The 18,667-nt window shown below is 35.9% G+C and overlaps 1 protein-coding gene across 6 annotated transcripts; it reads right to left on the reverse strand.

The window, feature by feature from the left end:
• Positions 1-229: 229 nt before the first annotated feature.
• Positions 230-18,331, reverse strand: LOC128232524 (alpha-1,3-mannosyl-glycoprotein 4-beta-N-acetylglucosaminyltransferase C-like). 6 transcript variants are annotated; one of them, XM_052946120.1, is made up of 6 exons: positions 18,042-18,331; positions 10,966-11,023; positions 5,896-6,029; positions 4,126-4,196; positions 2,585-2,636; positions 230-1,377 (listed from the first exon to the last, which is right to left on the reverse strand). In XM_052946120.1, exons 3-6 carry the CDS (start codon positions 5,981-5,983, stop codon positions 230-232), a joined length of 1,359 nt encoding a protein of 452 aa, XP_052802080.1. In that variant the 5' UTR covers positions 5,984-6,029; positions 10,966-11,023; positions 18,042-18,331. The 6 variants fall into 6 exon arrangements, with proteins under 6 accessions (XP_052802080.1, XP_052802077.1, XP_052802081.1 ...); XM_052946117.1 differs by lacking the exon at positions 18,042-18,331 and adding an exon at positions 13,637-13,774; XM_052946121.1 differs by lacking the exons at positions 10,966-11,023; positions 18,042-18,331 and adding exons at positions 12,497-12,611; positions 13,637-13,774.
• Between the last annotated feature and the right edge of the window lie 336 nt (positions 18,332-18,667).

The following is an 18,667-nucleotide window of genomic DNA, read 5'->3' on the forward strand; positions in this document are numbered from 1 at the left end:
GAGTACGGTTCCCACCAGGCTGAGTTAGGCGTCCATCTTTCACCCAAGAAGCTATGGCTCCAGGCTGCTATTCCCATCAGGGTGATGCTAGTCTGGTGTTATGGGTGTCCGCCCCTCACATAACTCGGTGTTGGTTCCATCCACACCAAGGATACTTTCTTATGTCCTCTAAAACAAACAAACATCAGTCATACATAAAAACAAACCTCGCTAATTACTACAACATGTATTAAGTTTCTTTATTTATGAACACAGCGATTTCACTAATAATTAACCACTCATTTTGTGATTCAAGAACCCGAATCCGTACACAATTCACTGATGCATTATGGACAACAGAATTCATTTTGTCACTATCAATAAACAAATGTCCGCCTTCAAAGTCGTCAAGTTTCTTAAAATTATCACAGTTTAGATTTTCACCGGTATCAGAGTAATGACTACTGAATTCTAGACAGCCATTTTGTAAATTGTCACGTGCATGATCCTTGTTACCCGTCTCTATGACAACACGTGACATTCGCTGCGGAGTTTCAAACACGATTGTAAAGGTGTCATTAATTTTCGCGGGTCCGATGCTCCAAAAAAAGCCAACGTCAAGGCTGTAAGCCATATTTGCTGGGAAATCGGTACTTTGCTCTAGACTGGTGTAAATTTTGCTCGGTGGATTATCGCCTTTCCATTGTTTGGGAGGCATATTGAAAAAGTCATCCTGAAGAGGTTGGATCTTCTTGTCCAGACTAGAATGGTACCCAAGATGTTGGAAAAGAGTCGGCTTACGTAAGGCTGATCTACGACCAGAAAGAATGTTAAAATACACATAAATGTAGTCTACTGGTTGAGAGCTATTAAAAATTAAGAACATAGCTGACAGACCCATGAGATCCCGAGAATGATACATCTTTCCTATAAATCCAAGTTTTGAAAACTCTAAACAAACCCAATTGTCATCTGACTGGTTTTCGACGTAGCCCATTATTGCACTGTAATAATTATCACTAGGAATGACGTCGTCCTCCATTTGAACGTAAAATTCGGATAAGTGGCGACAATATGTCATTAAATACGCATAATCATAATTTTGCTTCGTCCGCCAGTATAGGTAAGAGTCATTGGTATTAGTCAAATCGGCATAGAACGATTCCGGTGCCTGAATTACGAGCAAAGAATCGGTCTTTACAAGATAGGAATAGTTGGCAAGAAGATCATTCTTCATGGAGTTTTTCCATTCGCTGTTGTTTAGATCAGCCAGAAACACTACGAAAATTATTTCCTTTCTCTGTTCTTCTGTCGTTTTGTTGACCATACCCCGGAACATCTTCTGGAAGTAGTTTTCCGACGGACGCTTGACGGTCGGAATACCAAAGGTGGTTCTTTCTGGGAGATGGAAGAAAACAACAACATTAAATGTGAATGGCATGCTTCAATGCGTTGAAGGGGATATAATGACAGCTTTGTGTGTAGTTGTAAATGTGTAGTTTCAAAAGTGTAGGTGAAAAATGTATAGCTTTGAATGTGTAGCTGTAAATGGGTAGCTGTAAATTTGTGGCTGTAATTGTGTTGTTGTAAATATGTGTGGTTTCAAATGTGTGGTTGTTAATGTGTAGCTGTAAATGTGTATTTGTAAACGTGTAGCTGTAAACGTGTAGTTTCAAATATATTATTGTAAATGTGTAGCTGTAAATGTGCATATGTAAATGTGTAGCTGTAAATGTGTATTTGTAAATGTGTAGCTGTAAATGTGTATATGTAAATGTGTAGCTGTAAATGTGCATATATGTAAATGTGTAGCTGTAAATGTGTATTTGTTATTATGTAGTATCAAATTAGTGGTTGTAAATGTGTAGCTGTAAATATGTATTTGTAAATGTGTAGCTGTAAATGTGTATTTGTAAATGTGTAGCTGTAAATGTGTATTTGTAAATGTGTAGCTGTATATTTGTATGTGAAAATGTGTAGTTGTAAATGTGTAGTTGTAAATGTGTAGCTGTAAATGTAGGACTCCGTTCCCAACAAACGACTCCGGACAGTCGTAGTTACAAATTATATCCTATACGTTTTGAAAACATATATCTTAATTGTGTCACTGGTAGTTCTTTCCACAACAATAAACACATTTCCATTATTTAAAGTGAGTCATCAGTCAAGTAGTGTTTTCAGTTTATACTTACATCACTACACTTTGCCAGACTGACTTGAAGTAATTAAAATATACCGTATTTCTTGTTGTGGTATTATTTTTATTTCGATTGAAACATCATTACATTGTCTTTTCTTTCCCATAAACACCTGCTCATACGTTTCATAAATATCATTTGAATATTCATGTATACTTATATTCTGTTTTCCCCTTTTATATTGTAAACACAATAATCATAAAGAAAACCGCTGTTCTGGAGTGGTATTTAATACGAGTCTTAATTGGGTCTAAGAACGGTGTAGCTAATCGGATTTCCCGATATAAACAATGGATCTTTACAGTGAATTGAATCAATGATGTATGGTCATAAGATTTATTCAAAATGCATATTGGCTACTAACCCAGTAATACATGTATTGTGCATATTCAAATAGTATTTCTTACTTTTCGGGAATGATTCCACACGTTCTATCATCGTAGTGGTTTCACGTAAACCCTGAAAAACGATAACAATATTTGACAAAAAGTAAATAAGCAACAGCATAAAATGTCACTTATCTTTTAACAACTATCAATTTAGCTTTTGGCATCACAGAATGTCGAGGTATTTGTTTCAGTCACAGAATGTCGAGGTGCACGTATTGGTCACAGAATGTCGTGGTGCACTTATTGGTCGCAAAATGTCGAGGTGCACGTTTCCGTCACAAAATGTCGAGGTGCACATTTTGGTCACAGAATGTCGTGGTGCACGTATTGGTCACAAAATGTCGAGGTGAACGTTTCAGTCAGAAAATGTCGAGGTGCACCTTTCCGTCACAAAATGTCGAGGTGCACGTATTGGTCACATAATGTCGTGGTGCACGTATTGGTCACAAAATGTCGAGGTGAACGTTTCCGTCATAAAATGTCGAGGTGCACGTTTCCGTCACATAATGTGGAGGTGAACGTTTCAGTCACATAATGTGGAGGTGAACGTTTCAGTCGCATAATGTGGAGGTGAATATTTCCGTCACATAATGTGGAGGTGAACGTTTCCGTCACCGAATGTCGAGTTACACGTGACCGTCACTGACTATCGAGGTGCACGTTTCCGTCACAGAATGTTGAGGTGCACGTTTCCGTCACATAATGTGGAGGTGCATGTTTCCGTCAAAGACTGCAAAGGTGCACGTTCCCGTCACAGAATGTCGAGGTGCACGTTCCCGTCACAGAATGTCGAGGTGCACGTTTCCGTCAGAGAATGTCGAGTTGCACGTTCCCGTCACAGAATGTTGCGGTGCACGTTCCCGACACAGAATGTTGAGTTGCACGTTCCCGTCACAGAATGTCGAGGTACACGTTCCCGTCAAAGGCTGTCGAGTTGTACGTTCCCGTCACAGAATGTCGAGTTGCACGTTCCCGACACAGAATGTCAAGGTGCACGTTCCCGTCACAGAATGTCGAGGTGCACGTTCCCGTCACAGAATGTCGAGGTGCACGTTCCCGTCACAGAATGTCGAGTTGCACGTTCCCGTCACAGATTTTTGAGGTAAACTTTTGCTTTTCAACACCTAGCGTTACAAAATTGTTATGTTAACATTTTGTTGCATAGTTACAGTTCGTAGCAAAGGCGTTTGTTAACAGAAAATATTTAAAGGAATTCGTTCACGATTTATATGGTTAGGTAAAAAAAATCGTGTGAAATTAAAAAATGTATAAGAAATTTATGTTCGCTGAAAAGGCGTCTGTAACGCTATTGAATTTGAATATTTTTTACTTGGATTTGCAAAGTTTTTTTTTTAATTTAGTATCTGTCAGTTGCTGTTTGTTGTATTTTCATAAGAGTGGGTAAAATAACTTAATTTAATACTTATCGAAAAAAATAGTTTTAAACTTTTTTTTTACACAATCTGTGAACGAGTCCCTTTAAAGTTATTACGTCATGAAGTCAAAATGACGTCACCCAGCAAACGCAACAATCGCGTCGAAACTAAAAGAATACTTACAGCACGTGCAATTTGGTCATCCCTAGACCGCTTTGACTCGATGCTGCGGTGTGTCCTCGTGTTTGCAAAATCTGATATTAAAAATGAAATTAAAATTTAAACGGATAAAAATTCATCTAATTTCAAAAAACATGACCAATGTGTCATCATACACATGAACTCTTGAATTGGAAAAAAAACGAAAAGACATATTTCACGAGATTCCAAATATATCGCACTGAAACAAACATGTTTTCCCTCTTTCATTATATGCATAAAAATGGTGATAAAAGTCATTTAATAACACATTTGAGAAAACATGCGCAAATATGTATGCGCACGTAACGTGATTTCGGAAATGATGTCGTTGAAATTATGTCCCAGTGCGCGCTGACGTTTGATTTAAAACTAAAATTTCAAATCAGGGAAAAATATCAAATTGGTATTTTCACTGTATCAAACAATGAAATGTCAAATTTATTTCACTAATAAATTTATAGAGGATATTTGTTTATTTCAGTGTAAGATCGTATTTTATTTCATGAGTGTCTTAAATATAGTTTTTCTATGGTCACGAGTGAAATAAAATACGTTCTTACACTGAAATCAACACATTTTCTGTTTCTTTTATGCTTATTTTCCGAGTTTTATAGTATTTTAATTTATTTTCTTAATTACCCCCTTTTTTGAAAAGAGTGTAATTTACGCCGCTACCCGAGGGACGCCCCTCACGCAAATTCTATATATAAAATAGCTAATGACGTTACTGTCAATTTTTTCTTTCCTGTTTAATGAGAACAAATTCTCTGATATTCCTTTTTATAGTTAATTATTCAATCGTTTTTTAATGAAAAGATTTTATGAACAGTAATCAATGAAGTTTTATTAGTGCATCTTTGTTCCCCAAAAATAACGAAAACACTTATATTTTTAAGCGGGGCATGAAAACACAACCAACTTACTACGCCGCCATTTATCGAATGCAAATTTGATAGGTCGAATGTGTTGGCAAAACACTTGCGGATAATCAATTGATATTAAACATGTTTCTTAGTTTTAGAGTGTGTTTCATGATACCTGGATATTCAGTCGTCTTATATATAAGGACAACGCTAGTTTGTTGACAAATTTTGAGGCGTGGGGGGGGGGGGGGGTAAAAAAATCAGTTAATCTGTAAATTGTTGTGTGAATTCTCGATGAAGTTTGTATTACAACGACAAACAGCTCAAAATACATTTGAACGATGATATAACATTATATTTATGTTCGAACAGTTGTCTGTAATTTGATTGGTATGTAAGCAAATGTTCGAACGTTCAGCTTCAAGATCAAGAAAAAGTTTGAAAAACGGGATAACCATTTATCGAATAAACAGTAAATTGTTAATAACCAACTATATATCTATATTTTTTTGTGTAACATTTATTTTCTTTTTTAAATATTTTTGTTGCCAATATTTTCTTGTTCAAATTGGAGTGTACTGTTTCCATCGAGGGGAGGTAACTACAATGGGTTTTAAAAGTAGTTCTGAAAGTTGATAATTTCAATCCATTTTACAATGCAAATATCAAATTGATATTTTCACTGTTGTTATTTCACTAATAAAACTCCATATTTCATCGAAAAGCATGAAAGAAAGAAATCTCTTTAGCCCACCGGAAAGCATAAAATAAATGACCGTACATACAACATTTTTAAAAGTAACAAATAATTTAATTTCATAATGCAATGACATTTCAAAAAAAAAAAATAAAAAAAAAAAATTAAAATTGTTCAATATCTTTCACTTACTATATATGATGACGAACTGCAGAATCAGTGTCGTTGCGGATGTTACGCCGATGATCAACTTGTAACCGCCGGTGAGGCAGATCTTCATCTTTACGCCGCCGTCGATCGTGGTGTCAACTGCTGTCTTCCATCAACTAAAATGTACCAATGCTGTTCGTGAATGCACATTCAAATATTTATACAATGGAAACAAAAACGTTTAGTCCCCGAGATAGTGAGACAAGCTTTTAAGGGACTCGCTCATGTCTTTTTGTGTGTGAATGCGTGTGTGTGTGTGTGCGTGCGTGCGTCGTGCGTGTGTACGTGTGTGTATAAAATGCATCTTTATTTGTCTGACGATTTAAAGTGTGGCAAATCAGGAGAGTTAAAACTAAGATACTGACGGCTGGAACTCTTTAACAAATGTTGATATATGCTCAAATACTGTCTTTGACGTCCACGATTTTGAATAGCGTTAGTAACGCTTTTTAACAACAGGCTTAAAAGTTTGTGAATGATTCCTTGTGGGCGTTTGGTTCTGTTGTCAGTTTTGTAATTGTTCACTGACTGTATCGGCGTGGCCTCGCTCCGCACTTAACCTAGAATATTTTATTTTTACGTTCAGTGTATTTTTTCTGCATTTTTTTATATCATAGAGTAAAAATAAATAAATGTTTTCAGATACATAACCGGGAAAACTAATTTTGGTCCCAAAACATGAGCGAGTCACTTTAATTCCGACAGCATTTTGGGGTTAGTCAGTTCTGATGTGTATTCATGGATTTACGCAAAAAACGCATTTAATCGTAAAAGATTGTCTGGTGCCGTCGGGCAATTCCGTCTGACTTCTCGTGTTTTATTAGCATCGTCGTCGCCATAGCTTTAAAATATGCTCTGACGAACGATTTTCGTACTCCAACTTACGATGTTTTGTCATGACACACGATAGTTTGACTCCATACGAGGTTTTGTTTTGGTACTCGGGAAACTGACTTGACACACGATATTTTAAGTGGACACACGCAATTTGGACTATACAAAGAGGTTTTACTGGTCGCTACAGGTTTTGACTAGACACACGAGGCTTGAGTTTCGAATCACGAGGTTTCGACTAGAAACGAGAATTTTAAGTTTTGAAACACAGGTTTTAACTAGATATACGGTGTTAAAGTTTTGAAACACGAGGTATTAACTAGATATACGGTGTTAAAGTTTTGAAACACGAGGTTTTGACTAGATACCGGAATTTTAAGTTTTGAAACACGAGGTTTCGACTAGATACACGAATTTTAAGTTTTGAAACACGAGGTTTCGACTAGATTCACGAATTGTAAGTTTTGAAACACGAGGTTTCGACTAGATACACGAATTGTAAGTTTTGAAACACGAGGTTTTGACCAGACATACGAAGTTAAAGTTTTGAAAAACGAGGTTATGACTAGATACACGAATTTTAAGTTTTGAAACACGAGGTTTTGACTAGATTTACGGTGTTAAAGTTTGAAACACAAGGTTTTGATCAGATGCATGAGTTTTAAGTTTTGAAACACGATGTTTTGAATAGATCCACGAATTTTAAGTTTTAAAACACGAGGTTTCGACAAGATGCACGAATTAGAAGTTTTGAAACACGAGGTTTTGACCAGATATACGAAGTTTAAGTTTTGAAAAACGAGGTTATGACTAGATACACGAGGTTTAAGTTTTGAAACACGAGGTTTTGACAAGATATACGAAGTTTAAGTTTTGAAACACGGGGTTATGTCTAGATACACGAGGTTTAAGTTTTGAAACACGAGGTTTTGATTGGAAAAAAGATATTTTGACTAGACACACGAGGTTAAGACTCGACACGCGAGTTTCGTGTATGACAATGATACAGCCTGGACATGACCAACTAACTATATTGTATATATGCATATAAGCAGATTCCATAATGATAAACCTGTAAGTGTGACCTTGACCTTTGAGGTAGGGACGTGGGTCTTGCACGCGACAAGTCGTCTTAATATTCTGAACACAGGTGCGAAGTTATTTAAAATCCCTCCCAGCATGACATAGTTACAGACCGGACACTGAAAACCGGACGGACGGACGGAAGCATCCGTCCGGATGGACAGTGCGATTTTAATTGACTTGACAAACGATGTTCTGACTCTCGACACCCGAGGCTTTGCTTTGACACACGACATTTCGACATCATATACGACATGCACGTGACATACGATATTTGCACGTGACATACGAGCTTTGCACGTAAGATACGATATTTGCACGTGACACACGAGCATTGCACGTGACATACGAACTTTGCACGTAAGATACGATATTTGCACGTGACATACGAGCATTGCACGTGACATACGAGCGTTTCACTTAGCTAACAAAATCTTACTGAGACGTATCCGAATAGTATAGTTCAATAAATACATCTCTGTTCAGTTCACAAGCTTGTGTCAATATTGGTATACGGACACGTACTCATTTCCCCCTGTTTGTGGTTAGGAAAAAAACGTAGATTTTCAGACAACCGTGTAAAACAACAATTTATATGTGCACTGTAATTATAGAGTTATTCAGGCTAAATTCCTATGCAAATTAACTGCATAATGATATATGTTAATTGAGTACAGAACAGAACATAAATTTAATTCAGTTCAAAACGTCAACGTAATTACATACAATAATGATGAATGTTAATACACCAAAGCCATTATCCAACAGAATCGACTATCTCGAAGCTTGCCGGAGATGTCCGAGTTGTTACGACTGCCTAACTACTTTTTACGAAGTCTATCTCGGAGCTTGCCGGAGATGGCCGAGTTGTTACGACTGCCTTACTACTTTTTACGAAGTCTATCTCGAAGCTAGCCAAGTTGTTACGATTGCCTTACTACATTTTACGAAATCTATTTCGAAGCTTGCCGGAGATAGCCGAGTTGTTACGATTGGCACTTTCTATGTCATTTTGTTCTAAACTGATTAAGATGTAAACATTTTTTTTCACATTCCCTAAACATTCTGTTAGTTTATGTTCATTATTGATTAAGGTAATGAATCCATCTCTAAATTAAACATATACATAATCCCGATGTTAATGTCTTAAATGCACTGACATTTTTTTTGCACCCCTACGATGGATGGTTTACCTTTATCTGTTTATATTTTATACATGCCATATCCCCCGGAATTCCGACCCATTCCCTGGTCCCCCGCAGGGGGATCCATATCCCCTGGAATCAAAAATAAGTGGGAAGCATCCATAATATTATGAGTAAGAAATTCCATGACGGACCATGATGACTAAGTCCAAAAATTATTGTAATTAGAGAATGTTTCTGTATTTATTCTTATTTCATAAATGTAGATATTGTGCAAAATTTCGCTGCGTAAAAATACCCTGGTGTTATATCAAAATTCCTTGGAAATCAGACCAGAATCCACAGGGAAGCCTCTCAGAAATATGGCATGTATGCACTTTATATTTGCCCATCTTGTTGTTAATTAGTTAAGCATGCCACGTTTACGTAATTGTCTGTTTTCCAATACGTGTTGTTATTTCCCACGGCCTTGAGGCCACAAGTTTGATTGCAATGATTTTTTGTAACACTATCAGATAAACATTACGTGTATATTTTTGTATATATGTAATTGTGAGTGCAAATGTTTTTAAAAAATTACTTGTTGTTGTTCTTGAAGTAGTGGTGGTGGAAGTGGTGGTGGTGGTGGTTGTCGTGGTACTAGTAGTGGTAGTAGTAGTGGTAGTACTAGTGTAATAGTAGTAGTAGTAGCAGTAGCAGTAGCAGCAGCAGCAGCAGCAGCAGCAGTAGCAGCAGTAGCAGTAGCAGCAGCAGCAGCAGCAGCAGTAGCAGTAGCAGTAGCAGTAGCAGTAGTAGTAGTAGTAGTAGTAGTAGTAGTAGTAGTAGTAGTAGTAGTAGTAGTAGTAGTAGTAGTAGTAGTAGTAGTAGTAGTAGTAGTAGTAGTAGTAGTAGTAGTAGTAGTAGTAGTAGTAGTAGTAGTAGTAGTAGTAGTAGTAGTAGTAGTAGTAGTAGTAGTAGTAGTAGTAGTAGTAGTAGTAGTAGTAGTAGTAGTAGTAGTAGTAGTAGTAGTAGTAGTAGTAGTAGTAGTAGTAGTAGTAGTAGTAGTAGTAGTAGTAGTAGTAGTAGTAGTAGTAGTAGTAGTAGTAGTAGTAGTAGTAGTAGTAGTAGTAGTAGTAGTAGTAGTAGTAGTAGTAGTAGTAGTAGTAGTAGTAGTAGTAGTAGTAGTAGTAGTAGTAGTAGTAGTAGTAGTAGTAGTAGTAGTAGTAGTAGTAGTAGTAGTAGTAGTAGTAGTAGTAGTAGTAGTAGTAGTAGTAGTAGTAGTAGTAGTAGTAGTAGTAGTAGTAGTAGTAGTAGTAGTAGTAGTAGTAGTAGTAGTAGTAGTAGTAGTAGTAGTAGTAGTAGTAGTAGTAGTAGTAGTAGTAGTAGTAGTAGTAGTAGTAGTAGTAGTAGTAGTAGTAGTAGTAGTAGTAGTAGTAGTAGTAGTAGTAGTAGTAGTAGTAGTAGTAGTAGTAGTAGTAGTAGTAGTAGTAGTAGTAGTAGTAGTAGTAGTAGTAGTAGTAGTAGTAGTAGTAGTAGTAGTAGTAGTAGTAGTAGTAGTAGTAGTAGTAGTAGTAGTAGTAGTAGTAGTAGTAGTAGTAGTAGTAGTAGTAGTAGTAGTAGTAGTAGTAGTAGTAGTAGTAGTAGTAGTAGTAGTAGTAGTAGTAGTAGTAGTAGTAGTAGTAGTAGTAGTAGTAGTAGTAGTAGTAGTAGTAGTAGTAGTAGTAGTAGTAGTAGTAGTAGTAGTAGTAGTAGTAGTAGTAGTAGTAGTAGTAGTAGTAGTAGTAGTAGTAGTAGTAGTAGTAGTAGTAGTAGTAGTAGTAGTAGTAGTAGTAGTAGTAGTAGTAGTAGTAGTAGTAGTAGTAGTAGTAGTAGTAGTAGTAGTAGTAGTAGTAGTAGTAGTAGTAGTAGTAGTAGTAGTAGTAGTAGTAGTAGTAGTAGTAGTAGTAGTAGTAGTAGTAGTAGTAGTAGTATACTCTTAAGGCTATAATTAAAGTAATAACGAGATAGGTACCTGCTTGGTGCTAAGAAATCACAGTTATATCCTCCGTCATGTGATGTGATCATTTTCACTACAATTTATAATACATGCCTTTATAAAACATGCGCCCCTTGAATTGAGAATCAACAACAGACATTCACTGGTCACCTTAATACCTGCGCAGCAGATGGCCAACATTGATCAATACGTCTTCGATCATTAGCCTTAAACATCGCGAGAACCTTATTAATATTTCAGACCTTTACCCTTGAAAACTAGCTGTTAGCCATTGAATTTGACCAAATGATTCAGTCTGTTTATTTACACATCAACTGTATCAATATTTACCTGTTAATGTATACATGTATACACGCACATATTTGAATGAGTCTCAAGTCAATTTATAATTGATATCGGACAAACGTGTCATATGAATAAGACTTAAAGAGGCTGTACCTCCGTATGATGAAATAGCGAAAAAAAATATAAAAAAAATGTCGAAAACTAATATAAACTTGGAATCGATGTGTACAATGCATTGAAACTTACTAACTGAAGTTCCACATAGTTTACAATTAATTTAGTTTTCGCAGTTTTTTGGTATTTTTCCATTAAAAAAAGATTACTATGTATGTCTACCTAATAGAATTCATTCCTTATGCGTGATTGGCTAGTCGATGTTATCACGTGATATTACCAAGTTATATATAGCTTAAATATTCCAGTTTAGGGTAAGCTTTCGTAGCATGTTTCAGTCACACTAGGGAATGTGACGGGCTCAAGCCATAATGCAGCCATAGGGCGCGGGCAGAACTTCCCAACAACAACAACAAAGCTTCGTAGCACAGTGGATACAACACGGCAATTTTGGCGACACCGGATCGAACCCGGTCTCCGCCTCGATTTTGTTTTACATTTTGGGTGTATTTTTACAATTATGATATCAAAGTGTAAAATATTTTATTAAATAATTGTCCTGAGATTCGTTACAGAAAAAAAAACTTTTTATGGTTCCAATCTGGTGTACAGTCCCTTTAAAAGTGCACTCTCACAGATATATCGTGTTTACCACTTTTTATTTTTTGTCTTGGAAAGAGTACAATTTTGCGTAAATATCTGCAAACAAACGATAAAAGATAGCTGACAAAAGATCAGATCGCAGAATTTTTTTAAATTCCGTTAGAAAAATAATGTTTTGTGGCTTAAACGGTTTAAGAAAAATGAATAAATCGTCATTTTTTTTAACTTAAATATACAAAAATCTGAGATCTTATTTTTTGTCAGCAGTCTTATATAACTTGTTTCCATGCATGTTCGCAAACATTGGCTCGTTCCAAGACAAAAAATTAAAAAGTTGTAGGCCCAGGCCTACAAGGTCTATATGTATGTATGCGATACCCTAGCTCTTTTTCGAAGAGACCCCTTGGTTCTTTTACGTGCTCGGTGTAAAGCACTGATACACGGGGTACAACTTTCCTGGGTTAAACCAGTACTGAGTACACCACTTTTCCAAGCACTACCCTTTAAATGCCAAGCGCCAGGCAAGGGAGCTACTTGTACCAACTTTTAACGTCTTTCGGTATGACGCGGCCAGGGATCGAACCCACGACCTCCCGCTCCGCTCCGTAGGCGGACGCCTTAATCACTGGGCCACGGAGACAGTATATGTAGCTACGCCACTGTAAATGAATACGACATGCATTCCTTAATATCACCATAAGACTAACACCACAGTTTAAGAAACAACCGTATCAGTGTTCAAATTAAATCCACTTTAAATTTCGTAGGCAGCCTGCCATTTTACCGACAAGCGCCCAGATGATGTCATTGACATGTACATTTAACATCTCTGTGGTGTTAGTCTTATGGTGATATTAAGGAATGGAATTAATTTATCTGTACACTGAAGCATAAAATAACTTCAATAGGACTGTCATTAGTACTGTTTACACGGGGAAAATTGAAGATTTGAATTTGCTGTACTCTTTCCGACTAAAGAAAAACACGAGAATTGGACATTGAATTATGCTTGTTTGTCTAAAGACATTATAGATATACCAACATATCGCACACAATTTTAAAGGTAATTGACTCTTTTTTCCATGTCACTTATTTAAAAATGGATTGTTTATATGTTGGTTGAGAAATTTGCATAAAACTGGACTCTACCGTGAAATCGGGTAAGTTTGAGTTACATACCTTGTTTCTTTTTTGTATATCAAAGACACTAAATATCTTCAGATGTGTTGTTTATCTCATTGTATGTACCCAAAATGGTTTTAAACAACATTTAAGTGACAAACAATGATCCAGATGCCTGTGATTCAAATCAAGCTCTCAGGGGACTCATTCACATATTTAATGGTGGAATTTCTTCCCTATTGTTTAAATCAGTCATTTTTACTTCCGTTCAACAACAAACATAAACAACAACAGCTAGGCAGATACTCTTTTGAGTATAATTTGGTAAAAAATCCAAGCCTGAAGCCTCGATGTTGGACCCTTTCGAAACCTGAATCCCCTTAAACAGACATGTGAACAAATACCTGCTCAAGATCGGCGTAGAGCTGATTAATAAAGAAAATCACATTCAATGTTATCCATCCCTGTGGCAATACTATCATACAGATGCCTAGACTATCCATGGTCGGCCAACTGAGTCTTAAATTAAGGTGAAATTGTGAAATACTAATACTATTCGTACCTTAAAGCATGTACGGTCTCCATGTTTATAGGACTCCACTTAACTCCTCTTCGTTTAATAACAGCGACGGCCTTTGTCATAAATGAGGCATTATAGTTTACCGTGATAAATTACCATAAATGCACTTACGCCATTGCACAATGATAAAATTGTTAAATTGTATCACATTTAGTACAAACATCATACCAGGATCTCTATTTTTAACAGATCCACACTGTCTTTGCTCTCCATTCAGTTTTATCTTTAAAGGTAGTGCTTGACCGACTCTTACTTGGTCAAATTGATTATAAATTTAGCCACTCGATCATCAGGCAAACATAGTTATATTTCACTTAGTGATGAGTAAAATGCAGCAATTTGAAAAATCCATGACATGACAACGTATTGGTCCATAGACCGTAACTTTTCTTTGCATTTATGAAATGGATAGTTTAAACATTATATATATTTTACAACGATTGTGAAAAAAATGATGATGACTTATACTAAGTCACTCTCGTTGGCACGATGTTGCGCGAAAGTGGGGTCCTGTGTTGTGTGGGGAACTGGAGTATCTGGAGAGCCCACTTGTCCGGCATGGTGACCACAAACGAAACTCAAATGCGCCCAGGCTGGGAGTCGAACCCGGGTCGCCTGCGCTAACCGGACAACGAATGACATGTAATAGTTAAAGGTTATTAACTTATTAGTATGTATTCACCATATTGATAACTAAATACTTACATCCTTTAACAGCTTTAATGGTTGAGCTTATATTTTGTCTACTGACCCAACTTTTGTTAAAATATACCAGTTTATCTGATCAATCAATAACGACTGACTGCTGATTTATCAGAACAATTGTACGGCAAATTTGAAAAAAAAAATAATGCCGTCCCATTTGACAAAATGTTATTTTCGAAAACGAAACAATAAATGGTTTTCGGAAATGAACCATGTTTCTAACAATAAAAGGCATTGGGAAATGAACAATGTTACCGACAATAAGTGATATGGGGAAATGAACAATGTTTCCAACAATAAGAGACATTGGGAAATGAACAATGTTTCCAACAATAAGTGATATGGGGAAATGAACAATGTTTCCAACAATAAGTGGCATTGGGAAATGAACAATGTTACCGACAATAAGTGATATGGGGAAATGAACAATGTTTCCAACAATAAGAGGCATTGGGAAATGAACAGTGTTACCGACAATAAGTGATATGGGGAAATGAACAATGTTTCCAACAATAAGTGGCATATGAAAATGAACCATCTTTCCTCTAATAAGTGGCATAGGGAAATGAGCAATATTTCCAACAAGAGACATTGGGAAATGAACAATGATTCCGGCAATAAGTGGCATTTGGAAATGAGCAATGTTCTCAGCAACATGAAACACTCGGAAATAAACAATGTTTCCAACACTCAATGACATGTGGAAATGAAAGAAAAAAATCGGTCAATATGAAGCGTTAGAAACAATATGTGACATTTGGAAATGAACAATGTATCCAACAATAGGCAAGGTGGTGGATGTAATTTCGTTTCATGCAAACATTAAGTGAGAAAAATGTTTCATGGTGAACAAAAATTTGCGGATTTATAAAGAAAAGTACCGATTCCGGTACCAATTTTTGCCTTGTTAGTGGACTTTTTCTTTAATTTTTGAAAAATGTATGCGTCCAGTATGTGGCAAAAAACATATTCTTTGATCGACATCCTAGTTTGGTAGTTAAAGATAAAAAAGTTATTGGACAGATTGTGGCTTAGGAGCCAATGTTTACAAATTTATAAACGTGTTGATTTTTTCCCCAAAATAAATGTGGCCTTTATGATTGCTGATTTAAGCCATTACGTATTCAATTTTGTTATATTAATCTGGCTTTTTTTCGCCTAGCCAGTTGACATAATTTCGTATGTTTTGCTTCGCTTAATGGCGTTTTAACGACCATGACTTGGAAGTATTTTCTTATTTTCGCTGTGAAAATACGAAACAGCAGATATCAGCCACCATAGGCCTAAGAACGCGAATATAATCTGCCGAGTTTATTGTTCAGAACGCTGGCATTTTCTGCTGAGTACATTGTTTACAAGACTGGCATAATCTGTTGAGTTACATTGTTCTGAAGACTAGCATAATTTGCTATGTACATTGTTCATAACGCTGGCATAATCTGCTGAGAACAGTGTTTATAACGCTGGTATTTTCTGCTGAGTAAATTGTTCATAACGCTTGCATTTTCTGCTGAGTACATTGTTCATAACGCTGGCATAATCTGCTGAGAACAGTGTTGATAACGATGGCATTTTCTGCTGATTAAATTTTTCATAACGCTGGCATAATCTGCTGAGTACATTGTTCAGAAGACTAGCATAATTTGCTAAGTACATTGTTCATAACGCTGGCATAATCTGCTGAGAACAGTGTTCATAACGCTGGTATTTTCTGCTGAGTAAATTGTTCATAACGCTTGCATTTTCTGCTGAGTACATTGTTCATAACGCTGGCATAATCTGCTGAGAACAGTGTTGATAACGCTGGCATTTTCTGCTGATTAAATTTTTCATAACGCTGGCATAATCTGCTGAGTACATTGTTCAGAAGACTAGCATAATTTGCTAAGTACATTGTTCATAACGCTGGCATAATCTGCTGAGTTAATGCACATCTTTTCCCGAGTCGTGTTAGTTTCACTCTTAAAAACTAGGGTTCAGTTTGGGCTTCGGCAATGTCGGCTATGGTGACCATTTTTTCCAGCAATATATGACCTTGAATCCTGGACCATATTTGCAGTATTCGTGTCTTTGGCTTTGTTTTGAACCTAATATACATTTGGCCGATATGTTAGCACTTTGTTTAAGTTGACAATGTTGGTGAAATTATTTGTGTTGTGGCGATATATTAAAGTAAAATAAGCATAACTGCATCAGTTTTTTTGCATACCGTTCGTGTTTCCGGTCATGTGACTAGTGATGGAAAACCGTCTCCCCCTACCCCATGTAAGATGAGTCACGCGCATCAACGCGCCACTTCTTATTCCTTTTATCGTATGGTTTATGATAAGTATAAATATGTCATTTCAATAAAACGCAATCAAATATTTAAGTATTGAAATTTTTATTAAAATTGAAAATACAATGTAATTCTAAAAACGCATTTATTTTTAATAGTGATTAAAAATTACTGCGCTCTATGACGTAAGTAAACAACGTCGCACGCGCTTTTTGGTCAAATGTGCAAAAAAGCGTTTTCTACGTCAATACTTCTACAAATTGATTATTTATGTTGCAAGAAAAAAATATCAATCATGTTTTTTCCGGTGCCGATCGAAAAATCCGACCCTCGGACACGCTGCGTAGCCTCGTTACCAGCTAACGCGCGTGTCCTCGGGTCGGATTTTTCTATCCGTACCGGAAAAACATGATAGATACTTATAGTCTCAATATTTGTGAAAAGTACCACAGATCACATGGAAGTCTTTGAAACGTTCAGAGAATTAACTATTTGAAAGTTAACAATGATCCAGTTTACTACGTTGTTGTCTTTAACAATGCAATGAACAATCAGCCCATTGCACGTTGGGCAATTTTTCCAGCATTGAGTTGCATTTTAAACAAGCAAATAAAATCAACGATTTTTCATGGTCCATGAATGGAGATAAATAGTACATTAAATGAAATAGTTTCTCCCAATTACTCAGACAAACCATTTTCAATAATGCGCACTCCCAGCCCTAAGGCATTTGCGTTAAGATATTTTAAAATAAAATGATCACTGAATCTTAACATTTACCATACTTCAATGACTAGCATATGAAGATTTTGCCTTGCACACCTTATTTTGGTTAAAAGGAAATTTTGTTCTCGTTAATAAAAGGAACAAAATATATTGTATTACTGATAAATCATTATAGAATGTATAATCGTTTAGTTTAGATATATTTATTTTATGAGGGGGTACAATTGACAACATAAATTAAATACAAAAACATTAGAATTTGATCGGAAGCTGAAGGCTTAAAAATACATCTTCGTTATAAATTTATGTCGTTAATGTACTCAATTTAAATTCAGTTGTCTGTTTGCACGTTTGGCTACGTTAAAACTGCACGCTGACAGTGACAGTGTGATCGTTTTTAAAACTTTTTTTTATATTTTGTTTTTGAATGAGCCAAGGTTTGAGTAAATGTCTGGAAACCAGTCCAATAAGACTGGTGACAAAAGATCAGATCGCAGTTTATAATATAAAATTTACGTTCGAAAATATGTTTTAGGACTATTATAATAACGAAAAATGAAATGGTCGGCAGTTTTACAAACAGTTGATCTGTTCTATTGTGATTCAATGTGTGAGAGTGCAGCTTTAAAATATCTATTTAAAAAGGAGAAGGAAGTATAAGAATTGTTGGAAACATACCTTTTTCAGACATCCACATTTCAGATATTTAAACTCCACCCAAATTCGGCAGTATTAATATTAAATCAAAACTATTTTATTGATTTTAAATCAACATATAATATGTTTACATATATCTATACACATTTCTAACACGACCACAGTTTAATTGTCTTAAACACAGTTCACGTGTTTCTTTTCACAATGAACTTCACACATCATTAAATATTTAGTTCAAGTAGTATTGCTATTTACTAAAGTATACTAGCGAGAAAGGAAATTGTGCATTGATCAAAAAATGATCTGAAAACATTATATTTGTTTTGTTTAACAAATGCATTTAACATATCAATATTATGTATTTACACCTCAACTTCCATTCCTTAAATGAACTGCCTTTCAGCAATTGCGTTCATCGATTTTTTTTATTGCGTTCATCAATCGATGAACGCAACATCTTCGGATCGCAATTCATCGCATAACAATGTACATAAAAACTATTGATCTTGTTATTGTTTGTATTGTGTCAGCAGGTCCCGTTAGAAAGTGTTAATTTGTTATATTTTATATGTATTGTTGCCATAAATGTTTAAATTTTACGTTTAAAATTGATTTAAAGTGGTTGATCTTTTCCCGCGTTATTGTGA

Source organism: Mya arenaria, chromosome 4 (assembly GCF_026914265.1).
Source record: "Mya arenaria isolate MELC-2E11 chromosome 4, ASM2691426v1".
Classification (NCBI taxonomy): Eukaryota; Metazoa; Mollusca; class Bivalvia; order Myida; family Myidae; genus Mya; species Mya arenaria.